The following is a 23151-nucleotide window of genomic DNA, read 5'->3' on the forward strand; positions in this document are numbered from 1 at the left end:
CTCTACAGCAGGTACTGTAACTATCCTATAGTATATATATACTCTACAGCAGGTATGTAACTATCCTATAGTATAGATATACTCTACAGCAGGTATGTAACTATCCTATAGTATAGATACACTCTACAGCAGGTAAACATGTAACTATCCTATAGTATAGATATACTCTACAGCAGGTAAACATGTAACTATCCTATAGTATAGATATACTCTACAGCAGGTATGTAACTATCCTATAGTATAGATATACTCTACAGCAGGTATGTAACTATCCTATAGTATAGATATACTCTACAGCAGGTATGTAACTATCCTATAGTATAGATATACTCTACAGCAGGTATGTAACTATCCTATAGTATAGATATACTCTACAGCAGGTATGTAACTATCCTATAGTATAGATATACTCTACAGCAGGTATGTAACTATCCTATAGTATATATATACTCTACAGCAGGTATGTAACTATCCTATAGTATAGATATACTCTACAGCAGGTATGTAACTATCCTATAGTATAGATATACTCTACAGCAGGTATGTAACTATCCTATAGTATATATATACTCTACAGCAGGTAATGTAACTATCCTATAGTATAGATATACTCTACAGCAGGTATGTAACTATCCTATAGTATAGATATACTCTACAGCAGGTATGTAACTATCCTATAGTATATATATACTCTACAGCAGGTATGTAACTATCCTATAGTATAGATATACTCTACAGCAGGTATGTAACTATCCTATAGTATATATATACTCTACAGCAGGTATGTAACTATCCTATAGTATAGATATACTCTACAGCAGGTATGTAACTATCCTATAGTATAGATATACTCTACAGCAGGTATGTAACTATCCTATAGTATAGATATACTCTACAGCAGGTATGTAACTATCCTATAGTATAGATATACTCTACAGCAGGTATGTAACTATCCTATAGTATAGATATACTCTACAGCAGGTATGTAACTATCCTATAGTATATATATACTCTACAGCAGGTATGTAACTATCCTATAGTATAGATATACTCTACAGCAGGTATGTAACTATCCTATAGTATAGATATACTCTACAGCAGGTATGTAACTATCCTATAGTATAGATATACTCTACAGCAGGTATGTAACTATCCTATAGTATATATACACTCTACAGCAGGTATGTAACTATCCTATAGTATAGATACACTCTACAGCAGGTATGTAACTATCCTATAGTATAGATATACTCTACAGCAGGTAAACATGTAACTATCCTATAGTATAGATATACTCTACAGCAGGTAAACATGTAACTATCCTATAGTATAGATATACTCTACAGCAGGTATGTAACTATCCTATAGTATAGATACACTCTACAGCAGGTATGTAACTATCCTATAGTATATATATACTCTACAGCAGGTATGTAACTATCCTATAGTATATATCTACTCTACAGCAGGTATGTAACTATCCTATAGTATAGATATACTCTACAGCAGGTATGTAACTATCCTATAGTATAGATATACTCTACAGCAGGTATGTAACTATCCTATAGTATAGATATACTCTACAGCAGGTATGTAACTATCCTATAGTATATATATACTCTACAGCAGGTATGTAACTATCCTATAGTATATATATACTCTACAGCAGGTATGTAACTATCCTATAGTATATATATACTCTACAGCAGGTATGTAACTATCCTATAGTATAGATACACTCTACAGCAGGTATGTAACTATCCTATAGTATAGATATACTCTACAGCAGGTAAACATGTAACTATCCTATAGTATAGATACACTCTACAGCAGGTATGTAACTATCCTATAGTATAGATACACTCTACAGCAGGTATGTAACTATCCTATAGTATAGATACACTCTACAGCAGGTATGTAACTATCCTATAGTATATATATACTCTACACCAGGTATGTAACTGTCCTATAGTATAGATATACTCTACAGCAGGTATGTAACTGTCCTATAGTATAGATATACTCTACAGCAGGTATGTAACTATCCTATAGTATAGATATACTCTATAGCAGGTATGTAACTATCCTATAGTATAGATATACTCTACACCAGGTATGTAACTATCCTATAGTATAGATATACTCTACAGCAGGTATGTAACTATCCTATAGTATAGATATACTCTACAGCAGGTATGTAACTATCCTATAGTATAGATATACTCTACAGCAGGTATGTAACTATCCTATAGTATAGATATACTCTACAGCAGGTATGTAACTATCCTATAGTATATATATACTCTACAGCAGGTATGTAACTATCCTATAGTATAGATATACTCTACAGCAGGTATGTAACTATCCTATAGTATATATATACTCTACACCAGGTATGTAACTATCCTATAGTATAGATATACTCTACAGCAGGTAAACATGTAACTATCCTATAGTATAGATATACTCTACAGCAGGTATGTAACTATCCTATAGTATAGATATACTCTACAGCAGGTATGTAACTATCCTATAGTATAGATATACTCTACAGCAGGTATGTAACTATCCTATAGTATAGATATACTCTACAGCAGGTATGTAACTATCCTATAGTATATATATACTCTACAGCAGGTATGTAACTATCCTATAGTATAGATATACTCTACAGCAGGTATGTAACTATCCTATAGTATAGATATACTCTACAGCAGGTAAACATGTAACTATCCTATAGTATAGATATACTCTACAGCAGGTATGTAACTATCCTATAGTATATATATACTCTACAGCAGGTATGTAACTATCCTATAGTATATATATACTCTACAGCAGGTATGTAACTATCCTATAGTATAGATATACTCTACAGCAGGTAAACATGTAACTATCCTATAGTATAGATATACTCTACAGCAGGTAAACATGTAACTATCCTATAGTATAGATATACTCTACAGCAGGTATGTAACTATCCTATAGTATAGATATACTCTACAGCAGGTATGTAACTATCCTATAGTATAGATATACTCTACAGCAGGTATGTAACTATCCTATAGTATAGATATACTCTACAGCAGGTATGTAACTATCCTATAGTATAGATATACTCTACAGCAGGTATGTAACTATCCTATAGTATATATATACTCTACAGCAGGTATGTAACTATCCTATAGTATAGATATACTCTACAGCAGGTATGTAACTATCCTATAGTATAGATATACTCTACAGCAGGTAAACATGTAACTATCCTATAGTATAGATATACTCTACAGCAGGTATGTAACTATCCTATAGTATATATATACTCTACAGCAGGTATGTAACTATCCTATAGTATATATATACTCTACAGCAGGTATGTAACTATCCTATAGTATAGATATACTCTACAGCAGGTATGTAACTATCCTATAGTATATATATACTCTACACCAGGTATGTAACTATCCTATAGTATAGATATACTCTACAGCAGGTAAACATGTAACTATCCTATAGTATAGATATACTCTACAGCAGGTAAACATGTAACTATCCTATAGTATAGATATACTCTACAGCAGGTATGTAACTATCCTATAGTATAGATATACTCTACAGCAGGTATGTAACTATCCTATAGTATAGATATACTCTACAGCAGGTATGTAACTATCCTATAGTATATATATACTCTACAGCAGGTATGTAACTATCCTATAGTATATATATACTCTACACCAGGTATGTAACTATCCTATAGTATAGATATACTCTACAGCAGGTAAACATGTAACTATCCTATAGTATAGATATACTCTACAGCAGGTAAACATGTAACTATCCTATAGTATAGATATACTCTACAGCAGGTATGTAACTATCCTATAGTATAGATATACTCTACAGCAGGTATGTAACTATCCTATAGTATAGATATACTCTACAGCAGGTATGTAACTATCCTATAGTATATATATACTCTACAGCAGGTATGTAACTATCCTATAGTATAGATATACTCTACAGCAGGTATGTAACTATCCTATAGTATAGATATACTCTATAGCAGGTATGTAACTATCCTATAGTATATATATACTCTACAGCAGGTATGTAACTATCCTATAGTATAGATATACTCTATAGCAGGTATGTAACTATCCTATAGTATATATATACTCTACAGCAGGTATGTAACTATCCTATAGTATATATATACTCTACAGCAGGTATGTAACTATCCTATAGTATAGATATACTCTACAGCAGGTATGTAACTATCCTATAGTATAGATATACTCTATAGCAGGTATGTAACTATCCTATAGTATATATATACTCTACAGCAGGTATGTAACTATCCTATAGTATAGATATACTCTATAGCAGGTATGTAACTATCCTATAGTATATATATACTCTACAGCAGGTATGTAACTATCCTATAGTATATATATACTCTACAGCAGGTATGTAACTATCCTATAGTATATATATACTCTACAGCAGGTATGTAACTATCCTATAGTATAGATACACTCTACAGCAGGTAAACATGTAACTATCCTATAGTATAGATATACTCTACAGCAGGTAAACATGTAACTATCCTATAGTATAGATATACTCTACAGCAGGTATGTAACTATCCTATAGTATAGATATACTCTACAGCAGGTATGTAACTATCCTATAGTATAGATATACTCTACAGCAGGTATGTAACTATCCTATAGTATAGATATACTCTACAGCAGGTATGTAACTATCCTATAGTATAGATATACTCTACAGCAGGTATGTAACTATCCTATAGTATAGATATACTCTACAGCAGGTATGTAACTATCCTATAGTATAGATATACTCTACAGCAGGTATGTAACTATCCTATAGTATAGATATACTCTACAGCAGGTATGTAACTATCCTATAGTATATATATACTCTACAGCAGGTATGTAACTATCCTATAGTATAGATATACTCTACAGCAGGTATGTAACTATCCTATAGTATATATATACTCTACAGCAGGTATGTAACTATCCTATAGTATAGATATACTCTACAGCAGGTATGTAACTATCCTATAGTATAGATATACTCTACAGCAGGTATGTAACTATCCTATAGTATATATATACTCTACAGCAGGTATGTAACTATCCTATAGTATAGATATACTCTATAGCAGGTATGTAACTATCCTATAGTATAGATATACTCTACAGCAGGTATGTAACTATCCTATAGTATAGATATACTCTACAGCAGGTATGTAACTATCCTATAGTATATATACACTCTACAGCAGGTATGTAACTATCCTATAGTATATATATACTCTACAGCAGGTATGTAACTATCCTATAGTATAGATATACTCTACAGCAGGTATGTAACTATCCTATAGTATAGATATACTCTACAGCAGGTATGTAACTATCCTATAGTATATATATACTCTACAGCAGGTATGTAACTATCCTATAGTATAGATATACTCTACAGCAGGTATGTAACTATCCTATAGTATAGATATACTCTACAGCAGGTATGTAACTATCCTATAGTATAGATATACTTTACAGCAGGTATGTAACTATCCTATAGTATAGATATACTCTACAGCAGGTATGTAACTATCCTATAGTATATATACACTCTACAGCAGGTATGTAACTATCCTATAGTATAGATACACTCTACAGCAGGTATGTAACTATCCTATAGTATAGATATACTCTACAGCAGGTAAACATGTAACTATCCTATAGTATAGATATACTCTACAGCAGGTATGTAACTATCCTATAGTATATATATACTCTACAGCAGGTATGTAACTATCCTATAGTATATATCTACTCTACAGCAGGTATGTAACTATCCTATAGTATATATACACTCTACAGCAGGTATGTAACTATCCTATAGTATATATATACTCTACAGCAGGTATGTAACTATCCTATAGTATATATATACTCTACAGCAGGTATGTAACTATCCTATAGTATAGATACACTCTACAGCAGGTATGTAACTATCCTATAGTATAGATATACTCTACAGCAGGTAAACATGTAACTATCCTATAGTATAGATACACTCTACAGCAGGTATGTAACTATCCTATAGTATAGATACACTCTACAGCAGGTATGTAACTATCCTATAGTATAGATACACTCTACAGCAGGTATGTAACTATCCTATAGTATATATATACTCAACACCAGGTATGTAACTGTCCTATAGTATAGATATACTCTACAGCAGGTATGTAACTGTCCTATAGTATAGATATACTCTACAGCAGGTATGTAACTATCCTATAGTATAGATATACTCTATAGCAGGTATGTAACTATCCTATAGTATAGATATACTCTACACCAGGTATGTAACTATCCTATAGTATAGATATACTCTACAGCAGGTATGTAACTATCCTATAGTATAGATATACTCTACAGCAGGTATGTAACTATCCTATAGTATAGATATACTGTACAGCAGGTATGTAACTATCCTATAGTATAGATATACTCTACAGCAGGTATGTTACTATCCTATAGTATATATATACTCTACAGCAGGTATGTAACTATCCTATAGTATAGATATACTCTACAGCAGGTATGTAACTATCCTATAGTATATATATACTCTACACCAGGTATGTAACTATCCTATAGTATAGATATACTCTACAGCAGGTAAACATGTAACTATCCTATAGTATAGATATACTCTACAGCAGGTATGTAACTATCCTATAGTATAGATATACTCTACAGCAGGTATGTAACTATCCTATAGTATAGATATACTCTACAGCAGGTATGTAACTATCCTATAGTATAGATATACTCTACAGCAGGTATGTAACTATCCTATAGTATATATATACTCTACAGCAGGTATGTAACTATCCTATAGTATAGATATACTCTACAGCAGGTATGTAACTATCCTATAGTATAGATATACTCTACAGCAGGTAAACATGTAACTATCCTATAGTATAGATATACTCTACAGCAGGTATGTAACTATCCTATAGTATATATATACTCTACAGCAGGTATGTAACTATCCTATAGTATATATATACTCTACAGCAGGTATGTAACTATCCTATAGTATAGATATACTCTACAGCAGGTAAACATGTAACTATCCTATAGTATAGATATACTCTACAGCAGGTAAACATGTAACTATCCTATAGTATAGATATACTCTACAGCAGGTATGTAACTATCCTATAGTATAGATATACTCTACAGCAGGTATGTAACTATCCTATAGTATAGATATACTCTACAGCAGGTATGTAACTATCCTATAGTATAGATATACTCTACAGCAGGTATGTAACTATCCTATAGTATAGATATACTGTACAGCAGGTATGTAACTATCCTATAGTATAGATATACTCTACAGCAGGTATGTAACTATCCTATAGTATATATATACTCTACAGCAGGTATGTAACTATCCTATAGTATAGATATACTCTACAGCAGGTATGTAACTATCCTATAGTATATATATACTCTACACCAGGTATGTAACTATCCTATAGTATAGATATACTCTACAGCAGGTAAACATGTAACTATCCTATAGTATAGATATACTCTACAGCAGGTATGTAACTATCCTATAGTATAGATATACTCTACAGCAGGTATGTAACTATCCTATAGTATAGATATACTCTACAGCAGGTATGTAACTATCCTATAGTATAGATATACTCTACAGCAGGTATGTAACTATCCTATAGTATATATATACTCTACAGCAGGTATGTAACTATCCTATAGTATAGATATACTCTACAGCAGGTATGTAACTATCCTATAGTATAGATATACTCTACAGCAGGTAAACATGTAACTATCCTATAGTATAGATATACTCTACAGCAGGTATGTAACTATCCTATAGTATATATATACTCTACAGCAGGTATGTAACTATCCTATAGTATATATATACTCTACAGCAGGTATGTAACTATCCTATAGTATAGATATACTCTACAGCAGGTATGTAACTATCCTATAGTATATATATACTCTACACCAGGTATGTAACTATCCTATAGTATATATATACTCTACAGCAGGTAAACATGTAACTATCCTATAGTATAGATATACTCTACAGCAGGTATGTAACTATCCTATAGTATATATATACTCTACAGCAGGTATGTAACTATCCTATAGTATAGATATACTCTACAGCAGGTATGTAACTATCCTATAGTATAGATATACTCTACAGCAGGTATGTAACTATCCTATAGTATATATATACTCTACAGCAGGTATGTAACTATCCTATAGTATAGATATACTCTACAGCAGGTATGTAACTATCCTATAGTATAGATATACTCTACAGCAGGTAAACATGTAACTATCCTATAGTATAGATATACTCTACAGCAGGTATGTAACTATCCTATAGTATATATATACTCTACAGCAGGTATGTAACTATCCTATAGTATATATATACTCTACAGCAGGTATGTAACTATCCTATAGTATAGATATACTCTACAGCAGGTATGTAACTATCCTATAGTATATATATACTCTACACCAGGTATGTAACTATCCTATAGTATAGATATACTCTACAGCAGGTAAACATGTAACTATCCTATAGTATAGATATACTCTACAGCAGGTAAACATGTAACTATCCTATAGTATAGATATACTCTACAGCAGGTATGTAACTATCCTATAGTATAGATATACTCTACAGCAGGTATGTAACTATCCTATAGTATAGATATACTCTACAGCAGGTATGTAACTATCCTATAGTATATATATACTCTACAGCAGGTATGTAACTATCCTATAGTATAGATATACTCTACAGCAGGTATGTAACTATCCTATAGTATATATATACTCTACACCAGGTATGTAACTATCCTATAGTATAGATATACTCTACAGCAGGTAAACATGTAACTATCCTATAGTATAGATATACTCTACAGCAGGTAAACATGTAACTATCCTATAGTATAGATATACTCTACAGCAGGTATGTAACTATCCTATAGTATAGATATACTCTACAGCAGGTATGTAACTATCCTATAGTATAGATATACTCTACAGCAGGTATGTAACTATCCTATAGTATATATATACTCTACACCAGGTATGTAACTATCCTATAGTATAGATATACTCTACAGCAGGTAAACATGTAACTATCCTATAGTATAGATATACTCTACAGCAGGTAAACATGTAACTATCCTATAGTATAGATATACTCTACAGCAGGTATGTAACTATCCTATAGTATAGATATACTCTACAGCAGGTATGTAACTATCCTATAGTATAGATATACTCTACAGCAGGTATGTAACTATCCTATAGTATATATATACTCTACAGCAGGTATGTAACTATCCTATAGTATAGATATACTCTACAGCAGGTATGTAACTATCCTATAGTATAGATATACTCTACAGCAGGTATGTAACTATCCTATAGTATAGATATACTCTACAGCAGGTATGTAACTATCCTATAGTATATATACACTCTACAGCAGGTATGTAACTATCCTATAGTATATATATACTCTACAGCAGGTATGTAACTATCCTATAGTATAGATATACTCTACAGCAGGTAGACATGTAACTATCCTATAGTATAGATACACTCTACAGCAGGTATGTAACTATCCTATAGTATAGATATACTCTACAGCAGGTAAACATGTAACTATCCTATAGTATAGATATACTCTACAGCAGGTAAACATGTAACTATCCTATAGTATATATATACTCTACAGCAGGTATGTAACTAACTATGTTGAAGGACTGGGGCCTAACACACCGTATAGAAAACCAATCTACTACGCTGACATATGGAATTGTTTTAATATCGTCATACGAAGAATCATTTACCTATTTGATTTTTAATTTTAGGACCCCTTTAGGTGTCCCATTTTTTATATATATTTTTTAATAAAATAAAATATTTGATGAAACATTGAATTTGATCTTACTTCTATTAGCCAATAGAAGCGCATTGAATAACAGATTCAAAACATGGAACCACAGAAAGTCAAGACACAAAAATCTAAAGGAAGTTTGTTTTAAAGAGTCTGTCTTATATCTGTGAGAGAGAGAAGATAGATCAGTCCCAAAAATATTTTCTACTTAACTGCTTCCATATGTACTTCCATAATTTTTGTTCAACTGGTACCGGGCTACATTTAGACGAGTCTTGTGAGGCCTGTGGACAATCCTACAGCAAAACAACCAACCATGTACGTGTTCATGCGAGTCTCATCTTGTAAACCAGGACATTGGTCCCAAGATCCAGATGCAGTGGTTTGAGACCATGACAAGTTACAGACTGGATTTATATAGTCTTCAGTGGGCTCACAACCAACACAACTAGATCAAGAGTCCAAGGTCCCTAAATTCAATTGTAGAAAACTCAAGTACAGTGCAGTAGGGTAGGGTACGGAGGGGACAGTACGGTAGGGTAGGGTAGGGTACTGTAGGGTATACTGTAGGGTCCTGTAGGGTAGGGTAGGGTACGGAGGGGACAGTACGGTAGGGTAGGGTAGGGTACTGTAGGGTAGGGTCCTGTAGGGTAGGGTAGGGTACGGAGGGGACAGTACGGTAGAGTAGGGTACTGTATGGTATGGTACTGTAGGGTAGGGCCCTGTAGGGTAGGCTACTGTAGGGTAGGCTACTGTAGGGTAGGGCCCTGTAGGGTAGGGCCCTGTAGAGTAGGGTACTGTAGGGTAGGGTACTGTAGGGTACTGTAGGGTACGGTACTGTAGAGTAGGGTACTGTAGAGTAGGGTACTGTAGAGTAGGGTACTGTAGGGTATGGTACTGTAGGGTAGGGCCCTGTAGGGTAGGGTACTGTAGAGTAGGGTACTGTAGGGTACTGTAGAGTAGGGTACTGTAGGGTACTGTAGGGTAGGGTCCTGTAGGGTACGGTACGGTAGGGTACAGTAGGATAGGGCCCTGTAGGGTAGGGTACTGTAGGGTAGGGTCCTGTAGGGTACTGTACGGTACGGTAGGGTACAATAGGGTAGGGTGCTGTAGGGTAGGGTCATGTAGAGTAGGGTCCTGTAGGGTAGGGTGCTGTAGGGTAGGGTACTGTATAGTAGGGTGCTGTAGGGTACTGTACAGTAGGGTAGGGTACAGTAGGGTAGGGTATGGTACTGTAGAGTAGGGTACTGTAGGGTAGGGTTGGGTACTGTAGGGTAGGGTCCTGTAGGGTACTGTACAGTACGGTACAGTAGGGTAGGGTAGGGTGCTGTAGGGTACTGTACAGTACGGTAGGGTACAGTAGGGTAGGGTACAGTAGGGTACGGTACTGTAGAGTAGGGTACTGTACGGTACGGTAGGGTATGGCACATTAGACGTCTATGTTTTGGCCAAATAGATGACAATGTTTTGGCTCTTGGAGGGTTGGATCACCCCTGCTGGCTATGCATCTCAATACTCTACACTTGTTCCTGAAGTGTGCACTTGTCCACTACCCACATGGTGGTCCTCTGTAGCTCAGTTGGTAGAGCATGGTGCATGACCATTTTAAAATGGAGATGGCCTCAATGGCTTTTCCCGTTCTGTCACAGACTCCAAAATGGCACAGATACAAAGATGAGAACTCTATATATCTCTATGGTGTCACTTGTTTTGGTTGTGGCCGTTTCAGTTTGAACAATGTAGACTTACTTTGGACTTTAAAAACCTCTATGGGATCGGTGTGTGTCCCCCGCCCCCACAGGACGGTTGAGCTAACGTAGGCTAATGTGATTAGCATGAGGTTGTAAGTAACAAGAACATTTCCCAGGACATAGACATATCTGATATTGGCAGAAAGTTTAAATTCTTGTTAATCTAACTGCACTGTCCAATTTACAGTAGCTATTACAGTGAAGTAATACCATGCTATTGTTTGAGGAGAGTGCACAGTTATGAACTTGAAAATGTGTTAATAAACCAATTAGGCACATTTGAGCAGTCTTGATACAACATTTTGAACAGAAATGCAATGGTTCATTGGATCCGTCTAAAACTTTGTACATACACTGCTGCCATCTAGTGGCCAAAAATCTAAATTGTGCCTAAACTGGAATAATACATTTTGGCCTTTCTCTTGCATTTCAAAGATGCATGTTTTTTTTTAATTTGTATTAACTTTTACCAGATTTAATGTGTTATATTCTCCTACATTAATTTCACATTTCCACAATCTTCAAAGTGTTTGCTTTCAAATGGTACCAATAATATGCATATCCTTTCATCAGGTCCTGAGCTACAGGCAGTTAGATTTGGGTATGTAATTTTAGGTGAAAATTGGAGGGTAAATAAACATATATTTTTTTGAAGGATCCGATCCTTTAGTTAAAGAATCCCCATAGCTAACATATGGCTGGCTGTCTTTCATTTGGACGGATGTACACACCAGCAAACATATACTGTATTTTAGTCCCAAAACCATATTTGACATATTTCTTTATATTCTTAAAATACATGAAGATTTACCAACTTGCTCACCAATTTTTATTTATTTATTTTCTCCAAAAATCCCATCACCTGGTGATTTTAGTTGAGGTGTGGCTTAAGGCACATTCATTCTACAGTCTTTTTTTATGTGAGTTTCGGGAGTGAGATCAAAAGAGGATACATAATTTTTCCTGTGAAAGATGTTTTAAAAATGAAAATAGTAATGAGATCTGTATCATTTAATGACTCTACAGAAATACAGATGTTCTAATAACAGGGACTGTGGTCTCTATCCAACCCTTTGTCCTTTTTGTACCTGTCACCTCAGATCACTAGAGGAGGGGGGACTGTGGTCTCTGACTCTACAGAACTACATACACACCAACCACGTGGCTGAAACAGCTGGCACCATCAACACACTCTGTGGCAGCCCTGACAGGTAACATACCAGTACTACTTTAACCCTGACAGGTCAGATATCAGTACTACTTTAACCCGGACAGGTAACATATCAGTACTACTTTAACCCTGACAGGTAACATATCAGTACTACTTTAACCCTGACAGGTCAGATATCAGTACTACTTTAACCCGGACAGGTAACATATCAGTACTACTTTAACCCTGACAGGTAACATATCAGTACTACTTTAACCCTGACAGGTAACATATCAGTACTACTTTAACCCTGACAGGTCAGATATCAGTACTACTTTAACCCTGACAGGTCAGATACCAGTACTACTTTAACCCTGACAGGTCAGATACCAGTACTACTTTAACCCTGACAGGTCAGATATCAGTACTACTTTAACCCTGACAGGTCAGATATCAGTACTACTTTAACCCTGACAGGTAACATATCAGTACTACTTTAACCCTGACAGGTCAGATACCAGTACTACTTTAACCCTGACAGGTCAGATACCAGTACTACTTTAACCCTGACAGGTAACATATCAGTACTACTTTAACCCTGACAGGTAACATATCAGTACTACTTTAACCCTGACAGGTAACATATCAGTACTACTTTAACCCTGACAGGTCAGATATCAGTACTACTTTAACCCGGACAGGTAACATATCAGTACTACTTTAACCCTGACAGGTAACATATCAGTACTACTTTAACCCTGACAGGTAAGATATCAGTACTACTTTAACCCTGACAGGTCAGATATCAGTACTACTTTAACCCTGACAGGTCAGATACCAGTACTACTTTAACCCTGACAGGTCAGATACCAGTACTACTTTAACCCTGACAGGTCAGATATCAGTACTACTTTAACCCTGACAGGTCAGATACCAGTACTACTTTAACCCTGACAGGTCACATACCAGTACTACTTTAACCCTGACAGGTCAGATACCAGTACTACTTTAACCCTGACAGGTAACATACCAGTACTACTTTAACCCTGACAGGTAACATATCAGTACTACTTTAACCCTGACAGGTCAGATATCAGTACTACTTTAACCCTGACCGGTCAGATATCAGTACTACTTTAACCCTGACAGGTAACATATCAGTACTACTTTAACCCTGACAGGTCAGATACCAGTACTACTTTAACCCTGACAGGTCAGATACCAGTACTACTTTAACCCTGACAGGTCAGATACCAGTACTACTTTAACCCTGACAGGTCAGATACCAGTACTACTTTAACCCTGACAGGTCAGATACCAGTACTACTTTAACCCTGACAGGTCACATATCAGTACTACTTTAACCCTGACAGGTCAGATATCAGTACTACTTTAACCCTGACAGGTAACATATCAGTACTACTTTAACCCTGACAGGTCAGATATCAGTACCACTTTATTCAATGTTAGGATTCATACTTTCAAACACATGTGATGGAACGCTGGGTTTGGAACGCTGGGCTTGGAACGCTGGGTTTGGAACGCTGGGCTTGGAACGCTGGGTTTGGAACGCTGGGTTTGGAACGCTGGGTTTGGAACGCTGGGCTTGGAACGCTGGGCTTGGAACGCTGGGCTTGGAACGCTGGGCTTGGAACGCTGGGTTTGGAACGCTGGGTTTGGAACGCTGGGCTTGGAACGCTGGGCTTGGAACGCTGGGCTTGGAACGCTGGGCTTGGAACAGGCCTCTTCTCCTTTCATTCAAGGAAACAGTCAGGTTTGCAGAGAGCACTAAGAATGATTCTAATGTCTGTGTCTCTGTGTGTGTCTCTGTGTGTGTGTCTCTGTGTGTGCGTCAGTCTGTTCCCCCTGTCAGAGAGCAGGCTCAGTACTCTACAGGTGCTGTGTCCTTATCTGACCACAGAGGAGAGAGAACGTCTCATTTCCCTGGCTGCTGCTGGCATACTCAACTGGCAAGAGGACCACAGTAAGAACACACATAGATACTCTCTCACACACCGACGCTCCAGTGTCTGTTAATTTTTTTTTCTCTCTCACTGGCCAGAAAATAATTTCTACAGGCCCTGAAATGGTGTAGTTAAAATGCATTGGTGTCATGCAGAAGGCTGAAGGTTGACATGCTTTCTCTCTATATTGAACACATTTCACTGCACATATCTGGTGTATGAGACAATAAAACATGATTTTAATTTGATTCAGTAGTAGGCTACATTTGGTTATTATACAAAAAAAAAATACATATAAAACACAACATGCAACAATTTCTTTTTTTTTTACTGAGTTACAGTTCATATAAGGAAATCAGTCAATTTAAATTAATTCATTAAACCTTAATCTATGGATTTGACATGACTGGCCAGGGGGTCCCAGGTGTAGGACCATGGTTTGGTCCAACAGGTGCATCATGACCCCTGTGTTCTCTATGAACCAACAGTAGCATCATGACCCCTGTGTTCTCTATGAACCAACAGTAGCATCATGACCCCTGTGTTCTCTATGAACCAACAGTAGCCTTGTGTTCTCCCTATGAACCAACAGTAGCATCATGACCCCTGTGTTCTCTCTATGAACCAACAGTAGCCTTGTGTTCTCCCTATGAACCAACAGTAGCATCATGACCCCTGTGTTCTCTCTATGAACCAACAGTAGCATCATGACCCCTGTGTTCTCTCTATGAACCAACAGTAGCATCATGACCCCTGTGTTCTCCCTATGAACCAACAGTAGCATCATGACCCCTGTGTTCTCTCTATGAACCAACAGTAGCATCATGACCCCTGTGTTCTCCCTATGAACCAACAGTAGCATCATGACCCCTGTGTTCTCTCTATGAACCAACAGTAGCATCATGACCCCTGTGTTCTCTCTATGAACCAACAGTAGCATCATGACCCCTGTGTTCTCCCTATGAACCAACAGTAGCATCATGACCCCTGTGTTCTCTCTATGAACCAACAGTAGCATCATGACCCCTGTGTTCTCTCTATGAACCAACAGTAGCATCATGACCCCTGTGTTCTCTCTATGAACCAACAGTAGCATCATGACCCCTGTGTTCTCTCTATGAACCAACAGTAGCATCATGACCCCCTGTGTTCTCCCTATGAACCAACAGTAGCATCATGACCCCTGTGTTCTCTCTATGAACCAACAGTAGCATCATGACCCCTGTGTTCTCTCTATGAACCAACAGTAGCATCATGACCCCTGTGTTCTCCCTATGAACCAACAGTAGCATCATGACCCCTGTGTTCTCTCTATGAACCAACAGTAGCATCATGACCCCTGTGTTCTCCCTATGAACCAACAGTAGCATCATGACCCCTGTGTTCTCTATGAACCAACAGTAGCATCATGACCCCTGTGTTCTCTATGAACCAACAGTAGCATCATGACCCCTGTGTTCTCTATGAACCAACAGTAGCATCATGACCCCTGTGTTCTCCCTATGAACCAACAGTAGCATCATGACCCCTGTGTTCTCCCTATGAACCAACAGTAGCATCATGACCCCTGTGTTCTCTATGAACCAACAGTAGCATCATGACCCCTGTGTTCTCTCTATGAACCAACAGTAGCATCATGACCCCTGTGTTCTCTCTATGAACCAACAGTAGCATCATGACCCCTGTGTTCTCTCTATGAACCAACAGTAGCATCATGACCCCTGTGTTCTCTCTATGAACCAACAGTAGCATCATGACCCCTGTGTTCTCTCTATGAACCAACAGTAGCATCATGACCCCTGTGTTCTCCCTATGAACCAACAGTAGCATCATGACCCCTGTGTTCTCTCTATGAACCAACAGTAGCATCATGACCCCTGTGTTCTCTATGAACCAACAGTAGCATCATGACCCCTGTGTTCTCTCTATGAACCAACAGTAGCATCATGACCCCTGTGTTCTCTCTATGAACCAACAGTAGCATCATGACCCCTGTGTTCTCTATGAACCAACAGTAGCATCATGACCCCTGTGTTCTCTATGAATGGTGAGAGGTTAGCATTGTCTTGGGGGTATGATATAAAATGCTAACCTCCCCTGTTATCTCTATGGTGAGCCAGGTTAGCATGTCTTGGGGTTAATATAAAATGCTAACCTCCCCTGTTATTGTATGTGAGAGGTTAGCATGACTTGGGGTATGATCTAAAATGCTAACCTCCCTTGTTCTTGTAATGGTGAGAGTAGCATGTCTTGGTGTTATGATATAAAATGCTAACCTCCCCTGTCCCTATTGTAATGGTGAGAGGTTAGCATTGTCTTGGGGTTATGATATAAAATGCTAACCTCCCCTGTTATTGTAATGGTGAGAGGTTAGCATTGTCTTGGGGGTATAATATAAAATGCTAACCTCCCCTGTTATTGTAATGGTGAGAGGTTAGCATGTCTTGGGGGTTTGATATAAAATGCTAACCTCCCTTGTTATTGTAATGGTGAGAGGTTAGCATGTCTTGGTGGTATGATATAAAATGCTAACCTCCCCTGTTATTGTAATGGTGAGAGGTTAGCATGTCTTGGGGGTTTGATATAAAATGCTAACCTCCCTTGTTATTGTAATGGTGAGAGGTTAGCATGTCTTGGTGGTATGATATAAAATGCTAACCTCTCCTGTTATTGTAATGGTGAGAGGTTAGCATGTCTTGGGGGTATGATATACAATGCTAACCTCCCCTGTTATTGTAATGGTGAGAGGTTAGCATGTCTTGGTGGTATGATATACAATGCTAACCTCCCCTGTTATTGTAATGGTGAGAGGTTAGCATGTCTTGGGGGTATGATATACAATGCTAACCTCCCCTGTTATTGTAATGGTGACACTATCCGTTACCATGGTATCATCCACATTAATGTAGAAGTGTTTAGAAACATATTCTAATCTTATTTACAATAAAAGTGACTTCTAATGACAATACATTATTTACTATTAATTTCTATTGGGAACAAGATCATCTGAAACACAACCAAAACAAACAGCAGATGCATCCAACCAGTTTGTAGAGTCACCAGCTTGATGCCGTCATTGCAGGCTAGGAATATGGGACCAAATACTAAACGTTGGACTACTTTAAACTACTTTTGACTACTTGAAACCAGCGACCCTCTCGTTGCCAGCTCACTTCTAAGACAGATTTTTCCCTCCGTTTGCTGGCTCGCCTCTAACGACTAGTCTACCTGCCGACCTATGTTTAACTATTGAAGAGTTACTTTTTGTAAATCAAAATAAAGTGGGTTGATGGGCTCTTCTTTTTGCTCAAGAAGTTGTGACGTGTTGGCCTGGTGGTACTTGACTGAACGGCCAATCATATCGATATAATATGTCGAGGTGGGGAGGATATATACAGTTACATATTGCAATATTATTTTTTGTCTATATTATATACATATTTAGAATCCATATATATGTTTTTTGCTAGCGTTATAGCTAGTGCTAATCTACTGTACCTGCGCCAAAACGCCCGTGTTTTGCCTCCTATAGTTTGTTCTTCATTTTCTTTTTAAATAGTGAGCCAACATATATTTTCATCGGTTTATTTCCATGACTGATCATGTAAGAACAAACATTTGTGTGTTTTACTATACTTGTGGGGACCAAACTGTTGAGTCCCATTCAAAATCCTATTTTCCCTAACCCCTAACCTCAACCCTAACCCTAACCTCAACCCTAACCTTAACCCTTAACTTAACCCTAACCTTAACCTTAACCCTAACCTTAACGTTAACCCTTAACCTTAACCTTAACCTTAACCCTAACCTTAACCCTAACCTTAACCCTAACCCTAACCTTAACCTTGACTCTAACCCTAACCTTAACCCTAACCTTAACTTGACCCTTAAATTGACCCTAACCCTTAACTTATCCCTAACCTTAACTTTAACCCTTAACTTAGGGATTTCAGTGCTAACAGGGATTTCAGTGCTAACAGAAATTGTATTTGAATTCCACAGGGATTCTGGCCCCATGTTGACTCCAATGCTTCCCACAGTTGTGTCCAGTTGGCTGGATGTCCTTTGGGTGGTGGACCATTCTTGATACACACGGGAAACTGTTGAGTGTGAAAAACCCAACAACGTTGCAGTTCTTGATACAAACCGGTGCACCTGGCACCTTCTACCATACCCCCGTTTAAAGGCACTTAAGTCTTTTGTCTTGTCCATTCTGCCTCAATGGCATACATACATAATCTATGTCTCAAGGCTTAAAAATCCTTCTTTAACCCGTCTCCTCCCCTTCATCTACACTGATTTTGAAGTGGACTTAACAAGTGACATCAATAAGGGATCATATCGTTCACCTGGATTCACCTGGTCAGTCTGTGTCATGGAAAGAGCAAGTGTTCTTAATGTTTTGTACACTCAATGCATAGGCTATTCGTCAAAATAGCCTATTTTGCGTTGATGAACAAAGATAATCTCAGGGACTGTTCAAACAGTAAAACCAAACAACAAGATTCCCCCCTGAAAAGGCATTTTGTTTTAGCAGTAATAACTAGTGATTACAGGCTATTGTGAAATGGTAGAACCTACTGTAGCCAACCAGTTAGCCGTGTGTTTTTATTCAATTCATGACCAAAACATGATCTATTTTTTTTTAGTAGCTATGGGAATGAATACACAAGCAGGATATCAAAGTGAGGGTGTGTGTGTGTGTGTGTAATCTCTGTGGTCCTCTAGGTGTGTGTGGGTGTGTGTCGGTGCTCTTGTGCTGTCTCAAGGCCTCTACACCAGTTCAGGAGGAGCTGCTAATAGCTGTACTGGCCACCATGATGGAATGGAGAAACCGCAAAGAAGACTGGTTCCTATTCAGCAGGTAGGAGGGAGCATACCTGTCTGTCTGGCTGGCTGGCTAGCTGAATCTGGCTGGCTAGCTGAATCTGGCTGGCTTGGTCCGTCTTTCTGCCTCTTTTGTCTGTTGCTCTGTCAGTAGTTTTTTTAAATTAATGTTTTTGTTAGGGACCAGGTACAACATCCCATTGCACCAGATTTAGCGAGATGGCTATCTCTTTTTTTTCTCTCTCTCTGTCTCTGTCTGCCTGGCTCGTCATTGTCTGTCCGTCTCTCTGTCTGCCTCTGTCTGGCTGGCTGGATCTGTCTGCCTGGCTCGTCATTCTCTGTCTCTGTCTGTCTGTCTAGCTGTCTGTCTCTGTTTGTTTTGCGTACTCTCTGTCATGTTGTGCTGTTCCCTCTCTGTCTCCATCTCTCTCTCTCTGATGTGATGCACAGCAGCCATTTAGTGATAGAAAGCTCACCATGTTGAAATGGAGTGTCCTTTTAATGGCTCTGTGTTTCCTGTTAAAACCCTTTACCCTCTGTGTTTCCTGTTAAAACCCTTTACCCTCTGTGTTTCCTGTTAAAACCCTTTACCCTCTGTGTTTCCTGTTAAAACCCTTTACCTTCTGTGTTTCCTGTTAAAACCCTTTACCCTCTGTGTTTCCTGTTAAAACCCTTTACCTTCTGTGTTTCCTGTTAAAACCCTTTACCCTCTGTGTTTCCTGTTAAAACCCTTTACCCTCTGTGTTTCCTGTTAAAACCCTTTACCCTCTGTGTTTCCTGTTAAAACCCTTTACCCTCTGTGTTTCCTGTTAAAACCCTTTACCCTCTGTGTTTCCTGTTAAAACCCTTTACCCTCTGTGTTTCCAGTGACCTGTCCAAGACGACCGCGGCCCAGCTGTCTCTCAGCGTGGAGATGATGCGTTTCCTGTCCCGGCTGGTGACTCATTTTCCCACAATCCTCGGGGGCAGCCAGTGGGACTTCCTGCTCTGCTCCATGCTGGCCTGGCTAGAGGTAAAATGGCTGCCCAGACCATGTGACCATGACAAGGAAATACTCCTGGCTCATACCCATCCCCATCACATTTTAGTCATTTATCAGACGCTCTTATCCAGAGAGACTTTCAGTAAGTACATTCATCTCCAGATAGCTAGGTGGACCAGTCATAGTCAGTACATTAATCTCCAGATAGCTAGGTGGACCAGTCATAGTCAGTACATTCATCTCCAGATAGCTAGGTGGACCAGTCATAGTCAGTACATTCATCTCCAGATAGCTAGGTGGACCAGTCATAGTCAGTCCATTCATCTCCAGATAGCTAGGTGGACCAGTCATAGTCAGTCCATTCATCTCCAGATAGCTAGGTGGACCAGTCATAGTCAGTCCATTCATCTCCAGATAGCTAGGTGGACCAGTCATAGTCAGTCCATTCATCTCCAGATAGCTAGTGGACCATCATAGTCAGTCCATTCATCTCCAGATAGCTAGGTGGACCAGTCATAGTCAGTCCATTCATCTCCAGATAGCTAGGTGGACCAGTCATGTCAGTCATTCATTCAGATAGCTAGGTGGACCAGTCATAGTCAGTCCATTCATCTCCAGATAGCTAGATGACCGTCATAGTCAGTCATTCATCTCCAGATAGCTAGGTGGACCAGTCATAGTCGTCCATCTCCAGATAGCTAGGTGGACCAGTCATAGTCAGTACATTCATCTCCAGATAGCTAGATGGACCAGTCATAGTCAGTACATTCATCTCCAGATAGCTAGGTGGACCAGTCATAGTCAGTACATTCATCTCCAGATAGGGAGGGGCAGTTCCTCTTCCTGATCCGTAGCACCAAGGCCTTATAGTGGATGTGAGCATCACACCAAGGTTCATTTTACACCCTCTCTCTCTCTCTCTCTCTCTCTCTCTCTCTCTCTCTCTGCCTCTCTCTCTGTCTCTGTCTCTGTCTCTGTCTCTCTCTCTCTCTCCCTCTCTCTCTCTCTCTCTCTCTCTCTGTCTCTCTCTCTGTCTCTCTCTCTCTCTCTCTGTCTCTCTCTCTCTCTGTCTCTCTCTCTCTCTCTCTCTGTCTCTCTCTCTCTCTGTCTCTCTCTCTGTCTCTCTCTGTCTCTGTCTCTGTCTCTGTGTCTCTCTCTCCCTCTCTCCCTCCCCCCAGACTACTAGTGATAATGTGGGGTGTCTGTGGAACCCCTGGGTGCAGTTGTTGGTGTGTGAGACCTGTGAGCTGATCGTGCAGCTGAACCAGTTCTTCACAGCGCCCCCGCCTGGTGTGGATGACCTACTGCCCTCAGAGCTGACCGCAGAGTGGAACGCCTTCTTCATAGAGGGAATATACAGCCTGATGCTGCCCCTGCCTGGCAAAATCACTGGTAGGGATGGGGGGGTCAGGGTGTGGGGGGGGGTCAGGGTGTGTAGGTCAGGGTGTGTATGGGGGGTCAGGGTGTGTATGGGGGGGGTCAGGGTGTGTATGGGGGGGTCAGGGTGTGTATGGGGGGTCAGGGTGTGTATGGGGTGGTGGGGGGTCAGGGTGTGTATGGGGTGGTGGGGGGGTCAGGGTGTGTATGGGGGTGGTGGGGGGTCAGGGTGTGTATGGGGGGGGTCAGGGTGTGTATGGGGGGGTCAGGGTGTGTATGGGGGGTCAGGGTGTGTATGGGGGGGTCAGGGTGTGTATGGGGGGGGTCAGGGTGTGTATGGGGGGGTCAGGGTGTGTATGGGGGGGTCAGGGTGTGTATGGGGGGGTCAGGGTGTGTATGGGGGGGGTCAGGGTGTGTATGGGGGGTCAGGGTGTGTATGGGGGGGGTCAGGGTGTGTATGGGGGGGTCAGGGTGTGTATGGGGGGGTCAGGGTGTGTATGGGGGGGTCAGGGTGTGTATGGGGGGGGTCAGGGTGTGTATGGGGGGGGTCAGGGTGTGTATGGGGGGGTCAGGGTGTGTATGGGGGGGGGTCAGGGTGTGTATGGGGGGTGTTAGTAACCCTCAAGGTGAGGTTTCCTACAAAACATTTTTTGGTCTAATTTTAAACCCTTGTCCTTTCTCCTCTTCCTGTAGAGGCCTTCAAGGAGCCAGACGATCCACTGTTCCCATTGGCTGTCCTGCGGTCTGTGGGCATGGCTCTGACCTACGTCCCGCTGCAGCAGCTTACCCATAATTCCTTGCCAGCGCGGTTCGTGGCAGACCAGAAGACGAGCCTACCTGAGGCACTGCAGACCCTACTCAACACACTAACTCCTTTGCTGCTGTTCAAAGCCAGACCGCTGCAACTCACTGTCTACCACATACTGGACAAGTACGATTATAACTCACTATCTACCACATACTGGACAAGTACGACTATAACTCACTGTCTACCACATACTGTCTACCACATACTGTCTACCACATACTGGCTACCACATACTGGACAAGTACGATTATAACTCACTG

General features: G+C 39.3%; 1 protein-coding gene across 3 annotated transcripts in view; it reads left to right on the forward strand.

Moving 5' to 3' along the window:
• ltn1 (listerin E3 ubiquitin protein ligase 1) overlaps window positions 1-23151 on the forward strand; it is a 98694-nt gene that overhangs the window by 44140 nt on the left and 31403 nt on the right. For all 3 annotated transcript variants that reach the window (XM_045690252.1, XM_045690254.1, XM_045690253.1), the window contains exons 22-27: window positions 12884-12994; window positions 14790-14917; window positions 19626-19761; window positions 20592-20736; window positions 21885-22098; window positions 22777-23014. In XM_045690252.1, the coding sequence (XP_045546208.1) occupies window positions 12884-12994; window positions 14790-14917; window positions 19626-19761; window positions 20592-20736; window positions 21885-22098; window positions 22777-23014 (972 nt within the window). The remainder of the gene's footprint in view (window positions 1-12883; window positions 12995-14789; window positions 14918-19625; window positions 19762-20591; window positions 20737-21884; window positions 22099-22776; window positions 23015-23151) is intronic.

This window comes from Salmo salar, chromosome ssa11, assembly GCF_905237065.1.
Source record: "Salmo salar chromosome ssa11, Ssal_v3.1, whole genome shotgun sequence".
NCBI lineage: Eukaryota > Metazoa > Chordata > Actinopteri > Salmoniformes > Salmonidae > Salmo > Salmo salar.